The sequence below is a fragment of the Fusarium tjaetaba genome (assembly GCF_013396195.1).
Source record: "Fusarium tjaetaba strain NRRL 66243 chromosome Unknown NRRL66243_c0000372, whole genome shotgun sequence".
Taxonomy (NCBI): domain Eukaryota; kingdom Fungi; phylum Ascomycota; class Sordariomycetes; order Hypocreales; family Nectriaceae; genus Fusarium; species Fusarium tjaetaba.
This window is the reverse complement of record NW_023501568.1, coordinates 24,069-34,222: the sequence shown is the minus strand read 5'-3', so window position 1 is coordinate 34,222 and position 10,154 is coordinate 24,069. Positions and strand designations below refer to the sequence as shown.

General features: G+C 47.9%; 3 protein-coding genes across 3 annotated transcripts; 1 reads left to right on the top strand and 2 right to left on the bottom strand.

The window, feature by feature from the left end:
• Window positions 1-1,782: 1,782 nt before the first annotated feature.
• On the bottom strand, window positions 1,783-2,130 carry FTJAE_12960 (leptomycin B resistance pmd1; the record flags this gene model as incomplete). Its single annotated transcript, XM_037346054.1, has 1 exon — window positions 1,783-2,130. The coding sequence occupies one exon, from the start codon at window positions 2,128-2,130 to the stop codon at window positions 1,783-1,785; it is 348 nt and encodes a 115-aa protein (XP_037200017.1).
• Window positions 2,131-3,542: 1,412 nt separating this feature from the next.
• On the top strand, window positions 3,543-4,477 carry FTJAE_12959 (fungal specific transcription factor factor domain protein; the record flags this gene model as incomplete). Its single annotated transcript, XM_037346052.1, has 2 exons — window positions 3,543-3,562; window positions 3,865-4,477. 2 exons carry the CDS (start codon window positions 3,543-3,545, stop codon window positions 4,475-4,477), a joined length of 633 nt encoding a protein of 210 aa, XP_037200016.1.
• Window positions 4,478-6,949: 2,472 nt separating this feature from the next.
• FTJAE_12958 (cytochrome P450 monooxygenase) lies at window positions 6,950-8,812 on the bottom strand (the record flags this gene model as incomplete). The annotated part of the gene is made up of 5 exons (XM_037346051.1): window positions 6,950-7,880; window positions 7,935-8,043; window positions 8,098-8,347; window positions 8,421-8,593; window positions 8,644-8,812. The coding sequence occupies 5 exons, from the start codon at window positions 8,810-8,812 to the stop codon at window positions 6,950-6,952; spliced, it is 1,632 nt and encodes a 543-aa protein (XP_037200015.1).
• Between the last annotated feature and the right edge of the window lie 1,342 nt (window positions 8,813-10,154).

Here is a 10,154-nt window from a genome sequence, read left to right as displayed (position 1 = left end):
GTTTCGGGCGGGGTGACTTTGCGAGAGGCCGTAAGGGACTTGTCGACGGACGGCGCGCGAGGAGGAGAGGAGTCGGGGGACTTGTTATCGTGTTCAGCCATGACTGCAGAGGAAGAAGAAAAGAGAGCGAAATGAAAATTGAGAGCGGAGGGGAATCTTCTGTTGTTGTTTTTCTTTTTTTGGTGTGGGTCGGGATGCTTGTGTTACACAGCGCGTCATTCACCGCGAAGCTCTTATCTTATCAGCCAAGTTCACACTGGCAGACGCGGGATCACGTGCTGTCGCGGCTTGGTCAGTGTGGACTGGTGAATGATGTCCTGGAAATTAAGAGGCTGGACTTGGGTAGAAGCGTTTGGATGGGGACATTTATTGAAGATGATAATGCATCGCAATTGATTATTGTCTTTGAGGGAGGGAAATGAGAATGCTGCTTCGAATGCAGCTTGGGGAATTCTCAGCAGTTGTAGAACCGAAAAATAGTGCATCTGCATATCAGCGTAATGACCACAGGCCTCACGGAAAGGTCTGAAGCTGGAGTCAGTAGTCCAAAGATAAGCTAAATAACCCAGTGTCAGTAATTCTCACAGTACAACCTGGCGCATTATCAGCCGTGGGCTATTCGTAAAAACTGACTCAATATACAGAAGCTCGGCCCTCAGCCCAGGTCGACACTGTAGTCCGCTGTTGAGTCTCTTTGGAAGCACCCGCTCCAAGCGATATCATGCAATTCCTTTAACGTGCCTATTCTCTTGTTATTTATGTTATGGTTTTCCCTGCGATATTGTGCTTGAAATAGTTCCCAAAAAGTCTAGCTAAGACTTCCAGTGTTAAGCATCAGCACATCGATGATACAATGCCACTGATTATTTCGAGGCCAATTCACCAGTGCGTACGAGAACGATGTAGGGAGATTTAACACCACCTGAGTCAATCAATTTACATCTCATCCATCCTCTCGGACGCGCAGTGCCAATGCTTATGAAAGGAATGCTCCATATCTCAATCCAAACCCCAAGTTCAGTGCCCCAATCCCCGCCTTGAAGTGGAGGCTCTAAGACTGAAAAACTTGGTCATCGAATGAAAGTCACATGCCTGTCACTATACTATTGCACTTTAAAGTATCATGAAAGGGCGATGCTTTCTGTCAACTTGAATCTTTAGTTGAAATGGACGTGAATAAAGATGGGTAAGCTACCCTGAACCTGTCGCAAGCGGAGGGAAATGAAATTAGTAATGGCTTGGCTTATCGATAGCTTATCGGTTAGCGCGAAGCCGATATGGCAATCAACTTCGGCAGGTCAATCAGATCCAACCCTCAACTCAGCTCAAATTTCATCGCAGTCGTGATTAAAACAAGAGCATGTGAAATGAATTAACTTTAACAATTGCTTCCAGCAGTGCAATAAACCTTACATGAGAGATAATCTCACATTGCGCAGTATAGTTGAGCAATGATGCCTGTAATGATGGATCCAGATCAGTTGTGTGGGACAGAGACCACAAGCAGGATCTCACGACATGGTTTTAACATCAATTGAGAATATCTTGTTGCGTTGGGCAGAAAACTTACAACTTGGATAGGCAAGTAACACAAACTTATCAAAGAGCGAAAAGCTTTTCGTCATTACTTCAATTAACATTATGATATATATCTCCCTGGACTGCGTCTCGGGTTTTGGGTGTCTCCGCGACACAGTCACGAAAAGACTGGCCACTGATTGAAGAGACCACCGACCACATCAAGGTTGCCAAGAAGATATTTCGTTGCGTGGCTAGCTAGCACTACATGCTGAGCTTCTGCAGGCTCAGTCGAGTGAGTCCCTGGCTGCTCGTTCCAGAAAACATTTGGATACCCTGCCAGAACGCTAGACCGTAGCCCAAGTAGACGATGCAGTACTCGGCTGAAAGGAGAGTGCCAAAAGAAGGCGAGATTCTGTTACCAACGTGGTGGGCATTAGTCAAGTACGTGTCGAATTCTCTGACTAGCCTGTCACGCGCCTCAAACGCATAGATTGTGCGGGCGCTTGATAGAATGCTTTCGGCGAACGAGTTGGTTTGGGAATGGATCTCCAAGATGTCAGTTTCGTGGCCCGCCATGATACCAGCCGCCGCTCTATTGACAATAAGCATTACAGGTACTATACAGAGGCAAATAAGTATAAGTTTCCTTTAGAATATAAATGCAATAGGAAAAAAGGTAAATATGTCCTAGAACAGAAGGCCTAACCTTTCACTAATACCACCTTAAATCAAGCGGCCGTTAGAAGAAGCCTGGGCTGCCGGAGAACCGCCAGTGCCAAAGTCGAAACAGGCGACTTCTTAGCTAAGAACGGCTCTAAGGTATGAGTGTCGAATATTTTGAGTTATACGGTAAACCGTGTATGTCAGAAGCGTGTTGTAGTAAGACAGAACGAATCGGCTGATGTCAAGGTAAGCGAAACAAAGAGCAAGTGTTGCGGCGTCGTCGCGAAGATGGGCAAGTGATGTCTTTGCGGATGCGAAATCGGTAACGAGAGTGATGAACTTTGAAAAGAATGAGATTCTGAAGGGTGATACCTGCACTGGAGTAAATGGCAGTAAAAATGGCGACTGGTTACATTGAATGCTTGAATATACCACCGTATCTGAAGGTTCTGGCATATGGCCACGTTTGGGGCTCCTTTCCGGTTATGCAGGTGGTTGAAAGAGACCTGTCGTTCTGGTTCATCTTGTCTTTGGAATCCATGCTGTGAGCGGTTGGCGTTAACGCAGCCTGGCGTGGGCTCTGAAGTTTAGGATTGTTGGCAAGGAACGACTTTGGCTGAATCGCAAGAGAGGGCAGCGAACCTCGTTCTTTCAAATAGAAACATCAGACAATGGATTCCGTGATGATACAAGCTTTCCATGGTGACGGAGTCGGGGCCGGAGCACGAGCATCCCAACTCATCTAGTCTCCGGCAGCCAGTGTTCACAAGTCCCAGTCTCTAGCAAGATGGCGTCCACAATTCGGTGCCACTACCGGTTGATTCTTGGTCTCGGCGGCCGGAGCTCGCGGGGCCCGTGACCGAGCGATGACCCGGGTGAGTGATGCCGCTAAGCTTGGGCAAGTCTGAACTCAAGTCACACTCCACTATAAGAAAAGCCTCTATTGTCTAGCTCATTGCTGTAACCGCCGCTACTGGCTGTAGTCTGTGTTATAGCTATTAAGACCTCGCTCCCTGCTTTAGTATTCACGCGAGCGTTACTTAAAGTACTGTCCCCCTGTTAACATACTGTACTTCGCTTTCCCTCCATCGTCAGAGGCCGACTTCACTCTTCCCGACCCTAGAAGCCTTGTCCTTACATACCTTGGCAAATAGAAGGGCAGACCCCAATCTTGCGATCGCTGCTGCAAATCCTGTGACACCATAACATGGATACTGGCAGTCAGCTCGAGGCCAGCGGAGTCGGCAATGGCCCTGAGTGGTCGCCGGTCAACCCCGATGCGAACCGCCGGGCTGAGAGTACTCCCATCTCTCACTTTTCAACCTCCCGATACAGTCGTTGACCTCTATCATAGTGCGATGCTTGTCTTGCTCGCAAGGTATGCGTCTCTGCATGAATGCGGAAAACCTCAAGTCCTTTGTCTCCATGATCGAGTTTAGAGTCTTAAGCTTAAATACCTCTATGTAGGTTCGCTGTAATAGGGAGTCCCCTTGTGCCCACTGCGTCAGCGTTAAAGTTGTCTGTGTCTACACTCCTGCCCAAGCTCCAAAGAAGCGCACGCGCATTGTCCTCACCCCCTAATAGTATGCAGACCCTGGACTCCACCCACATCTATTCTTTCTCATGACATCCCATCTTCCTACTGGCACGTTATCTAACATATCTACTCCCTGCCTCCAGCGAACAAAAGACAGACCTCGTCGGCAGCAGGCTTGAGAGGGCAATCTGGCTCTTGGAAAAGCTCCGAGCGAGCGAGCCGAGTAACGAAAGCTCTCGGTCACCCAGAGATCCACGAGCCTCTGACCAGGCACGCTCCTCTGTTTCGACGCCAGCCAGCGACTCGACCCAACCGACAAGGGCTCATGGGCAGGTGGTCGAGGGAGGCTCTTCTTTAGCAGCTCACTCTGCCTTTGCCGACGAGTTCGTACAGAAAGTGGCCGCCGCCGATTCACTGCAAGATTCTAGTCCAGAATTACGCGACACTATTGATGAACTGTCTTCTATACTCACCAAGGAAGCTGTTGCAGAAGATGAGCTAGCGTATCTACATGCCAGGCCCATACAGGGAGCCAATATCCCAGAGTATGAGATGCGTCCCTTCAAGAAGGCCATTGCTTTGATCCTTGCTCAGCACGAAAGCAGCAATATGGAGGTTGAAAACGACAGTAGAAGGATAGTCCCAGATGGGTTGAATGGTGGTCTGCGAGCGATGAACCCAATGATGTGGATGGCGAACAGCGCAGAGGTCGAGGAGTGGCAGGGAAACAATGGGTTTATGACGGGGCTTATGTGAGATACTTAGTATAAAAGAAGTTTAATTAATGTCTAGTAAGCTCGCAGCTACCAAAGTGCCAATGAGTCTGTCAATCTTTATACTCGATAACCTGAGGCGTCTCAGCTTTAGTCTTCTTGGACTGTGATAGTGTGTCGCGGTGAAACAGGTTCGGTCTATTTGTGGTGCTGAGGGACAGGATAGAAAATTCTATCCCTTAACATGAGCGTGGTAGGTGAGCTTTTGTAGGGCATACGTGGCGTAGCTTGTAATGCTCCATCCTAGCTCGGGCTCGCTGATGCCGGCCCCCGAGTAATCAATGGTATACATGTATAGTAAAGCATATCTCTCCCTAGGCATGCTGTCTCTCGAAGACCGCTCCGACCTTCGAATAGTCTGCCTTAGCGAGTTTGCGTAGAAATATTGACCAGACAACACTTCTGCCCTTCTTTCTCTCCCTCTATCCTACTACTTAATCTCCACTTATTTCCATGACACTTTTGCTGAACCAACCAACGTGCGCAGACAGTCACCACTCCTTCAACTAGGTATGGCTTCAGATGGTGCAACGCCTGAAACCTTCTCAGGCATAAGCTTCGAAAACCTTTCCTTGTTTCTGCCTCTAAAACTTCCAGATGCAGATTACACCTCTCAGAAGAACGATACAACACATTTAGAATTCGTTCAGCGGTCACGGAAGTGTGCTCTCCCCGGATACCATGATCAGGAGGCATTGAAGGCCAGTTTATCTGTATTGAGGTCCCTGAAGGCATGAAAGAACCCTCAAAGATATCTGAAGGATGTTGTTGTTAGAGATATTCTGAGGAACTTTCTCATGGAGGTACGCCTTTCAAATTTGATTAGGTTGCAGAGAGCAAACTTACCCATTCCTTATAGCACCTATAGCAGCATTGCAAATCGCAGAACAGAATGCTGTCGTTTTCATCTGCAGAAACTCCGACTCGGTCTGCTTTGAAGCTTTTGAGCTGTCACCAAGAAACAAGGCTGTCATGTCGATCCGAGGACAACTTGTCCGTCATTTCCCGGTAACTGCAGTCGAGGTCACGGCCGTCGACTTCGAAAGTCAAGAATATCAGATGGTTATGGCTAAGGCTCTTACCGATATGAGCCAGCAAACTGTAAGAGAGACTAGGCAGGTAAACATAAAAGAAAAAAGCGAGAAGGAGGATAAAAACGAGACACCCGATCCAATAATCGTTACCGAACTTCTTAAGGATCCCCCGAGGATGCAGTAAGTCACTGTAGAAGAAGCTCTAGAAGCACCCGCGATGATATCATCTGGAAAGACAGCAAAGCCCCTTGGCGTCGCTCTTCGACTTGGCTTCTCGTTCAAGTCGCCCTGCAGATGTCTATGACACGACTTTCTACGACCGGGAACAACACGTACAAAGAGTTCATAGTATATCTCATATCTCAGGTTCTCCATGCTGCCAACGAACTGCAGAAAGCTTCCAGCGAAATTCTTTAGACTATATCTAATAAAGTTTCGCGTTGTCTATGCAAGCTCCAGAGACGAAGCGATGGCCTTTGGCTGCTCACTATTCGATATATTGTCTCACACACTTCGGAGATTCTCCAAAAGCGATAGACATTTATCGCCAAACGAGCTAAACTGTCGTTAAGCATGAGTGAGTTATGCAAGTACAAGATTAGTGATAATCTCACCTACTCAAAGACATGGGAAACTTTCATCAAGTCAACGACTGAGCGAAAAGTGGCGGTTCCCAATACCCGGTTTCATCCGACTTTGCAACTTAACTCATTAGCCCAGAACTGGTTGCTATTCATGGGAGATCGGAGTGAGGATTATCTACCTTTTAAGCTCCTTGAGCTTGAGTCATAGTGGCAGAGAGCCTACAAACATGCATCGATCAAATAATACCCGCAATGTATGCTGCAATAATTTATCTCTCTTGGCATCCTTCCCTCCATCCACCCTGGTAATATACACCGAGCGAAAGCCTTCGGTCGTGCAAGCCGAAATGATGGATGAGATCCAGCAAAATGCCGATCCGACCGAGCACCCACTATCAACCCTTGGGTCTCACCAAAAGCTCTTACACTACACTTTGATTCTTGATATTGATCCTCTTATGTTTGGTCACAATTTTATCATTGCCAGTACCTTTTCGGCGTCCCCAACTCCTGTGGGCATCATCATCATCATCATCATAACAGCACATTTAGTTTCATTTTGGAACCATATTGATGTGCATTCAAGCCTCGACTTTGGAGACAAGGTAGGATGGACAGGAGCAGCAATCCTTCCTGCTATATGCGCAGGCCTATAGAATGGACTTTTCCAGGCGGGAACTGCAGCTGGTGCCCCCGACCGATTCATGGGATGGTTGATGCATGCTAATGCCCATGGAGGATAGAAGCTATGACAACATTTGCAGCTAATCTCGAAGATGAGGATAATCTATCCTTCAAGAACTATAAGTATTATAGCAAGTATCTTGTTTAGGTATATTAAGCTCGCTTCTTCAAGTAACAGTTCAGACCTTTCTGACGAGGAAACCAGCTGCCAGTAACTACCCATGGTGCATCTGGATCCACCAACGAGATCTCATACTTGTTGATTAGCGTGGCTACGATCTTATAAAGCTCGAGCTGAGCCAGGTGGCGACCAATGCAGACTCGCGAGCCACTACCAAACGTCAAGTCGGCGGCGTTGTAGAGTCGAATTCGCTTGTTATATTCCTCCTCAGTCTCGCCTTCACTTTGGAGCCAGCGTTCAGGGCGGTATAAGTCAGCGTCAGAGCCATAGACGTCCTTGTTACGTCCGGCAACGTACGGATTGATGCCTACCGCTGTCCCTTGGGGTACAAAGCTGCCGTCTGGAAGCTTTAGCCCGGACTCGGGGACGTAGCGTTCAAGTAGCATACAGACACCTGGATGCATACGCATTGCTTCACGGACACAAGCTTCAAGGTCTGTTGTCTGGTCAGCTGGGGGGCGGTCTTGGAACAAGGTATCCATATCCATAGATAACTCACAGGGTAATGCTCGTGCTGAGCTGAACGAGGCGACATTGTCGATACCGGCAGCCAGGATCTCCTTCTCAAGCTTGGAATAAATACTAGGGCTATGGAGGGCGTACCAGAAGAAGGCGCGTATGGTGATGGCAGTGGTATCAGCGCCAGCAAGGAGGTTGACCAGAAGATAACCCATGATGATACCATCATTGACAAGATCTGGGTTTGTCTTCTTTGATTCGATAAAGTGGTTCAGAAAGTCAGGAACTTTCGGGTCAAAGTTCTTATCCTTCCCTTGCAGACGAGAGATCAAATGTTCCAGCGAGATGCGAGTGATGTTAGCCAAGTTGGGAGGGCCGATTCGCATAATGGGGTTCTTGTCGAGAAGAAAGTCGAGGAAGGGCATTTGACCGACTGCGGCGAAACTGAGACAGTTAGCTGACATGGTGAGACCCAGGGATCCTGTTGGGATGTCTTACTAGTCAAGGGCCTTATCGGCGATAGAGATGGTGTTGTCATAGTCGTAGCCTTTATCCATGTACCCAAACCGCTGGCTAAAGGAAGCAGCACCATTTGCGTCCCAAGAATCTGCAAGAACCCTAGTCAGCATCTTCAGTAGTCACTGTGGAAAACTAAGCTTACAAAAACCGATCCACTCGCCAAAGTCGAATCCTGTTGGCTCACGACCGCTCATAAATCTCTGCTCAAGATGGTCGCAAAACTCGCTGATCAAACCATCAAACAGAGGCTCAAGACCTATAACTCTGCTCTGGGAGTAGTACTTGACAATAGGACGCTTCATGCGGGCATGCTCAGCCTGATCAGTGGTGCTGAACAGGTGATATGTGATCTTGCCATCGATGACAGCACTGTTGTTGTGATAAAACTCAGTCTAGAGCAAGGCCAAGGTCAGTATGCATGGAGAGTGCTCAGAAAGATAGAGCGAATAGATAGATGGATAATACCTTCTTCCACTTGCCATCAGTACCATAGAGGGTATTAATTAGCTCGGGGATGTCAAGGTCCAGGGTGTTAGGGCCAATGCGAACAACAGGGCCATACTGATCATGAAGTTCTTTGATTCTAATGTGGTAGCTACCCTTCCTCACAGTCCACAGGCGCCACAAGTTAGTCCAGCCTGTCTGACGTTAGCTTCACCAGCTGAGACGGGAAAAGCCCTACGCTTACCAGCTAAACGAGGCCCAGGATATTTTCGGAGCGGTGATGCAAAATACGTCACAATACACCAGGTAGCTATGCTCAATATGGGAATAAACACGAATGACGCGCTGATGTTCTTCCAGTCCGAGCGTTGGATCAGAGTGTAAAGGTATGAGGTGCTATGAGTGGAAGACATCTTTAGAGGCAAGAGACAAGAGACAACTTGCCAATAAAACATGGACTGGGTTTACCGTTATTAGAGATAGGGGGACCAAGCCACATACATATACAGTCTGTGACAGCTTGTTTTGCCAGGGGTTACTGTTGGGCTGAGACTGGTTACGCCAGGGTCCCTAAGATCTCCCTGCGGAGGGTTGGAAATTGAATTGACCACAAATACATCAAAGATCGCTGGTGTTCCACCCATCAAGGCGTTGCTTTTTTTATTCGCCCCACCTACATCTGCAGCTACAACCGTCAAGGTATCATCGTTGCTCCAGGTCTGGCTTTGTTAGCAATGATAAGGGTCCAGCCAACACCTGTTATGCATCTCCTTCAAGTACTAATGCTGCTGAGTCCACGCTAAAATGGCAGACAGGGCTCCTGGCAATCGCTTAGTTAATAAGTAAATACTGATTGGCTATCACGTCACCGGGTCCCAGCACCATTTGGTACTCTATGGAGATATGGCTAAAACATTATCCGATAATAAGTTAATTCTGGCAGTAAACAGTATTCTTATATATCGGATGTTCCAGCTTTCCCTCTGACTGAGAATAGAAGGCTTATTATCTAGCCAAGACATGCCAGTGAATCTGCTGGTACTGCCCATAGTTCAGAGAGTCCTACGCACGCTGCTGTTGGTGTCGAAGGCATCTTGACAGGGCGATTTTGAGTTTTCCGGGGAGCCGGGTTCATGCATTAGTTCACCAGCGATCCACCAAGGAGCGTTGGCTCTGCAATGTCAGAGTTAGCATTAGCGAGGATGCATGGATGAAATACCGCTTACTCGTCCAAAACTGACGCGTGTCATGTGGGGAATCGTACGTTGCTAACGGGGGCCCAGGGTCTGTCTTGTTCCCCCACGAGGATTGTGTGTTTCTGCCATGACTCGGGGACTTGAGGATACAAACTAAGACGCCACAATAGACTGCGGTTCCACTTACGTTGCGACTCCGCACGGCACGGCACGCAAAGCAAGCGCGCGGGAAGAGACAACAGACAAATTATCAGCGGGATAGCATGGAATTCACTTCCGGAGACGCTAAATACGCCAACCAGTACTGAACTACTCCGTATACAGTCACGAAATTGAGTGGCGTCTGTAGATCCGACTTGGGATATCTACATACATATTGGGCTGGTAGCAAGACATCAGATCATGACTTATCGGCACTACTCAATTTCGCGAGGTTACATGGTATGATCTGTTGGTTCTAAAGATCTGCAATACAGGGTACAGATACGAGCGAGATCCACTGAGGTTTCGAGCGTACGGATTCATCCCCATGGTATGTACCTGGTAATCCTTGAGGGTG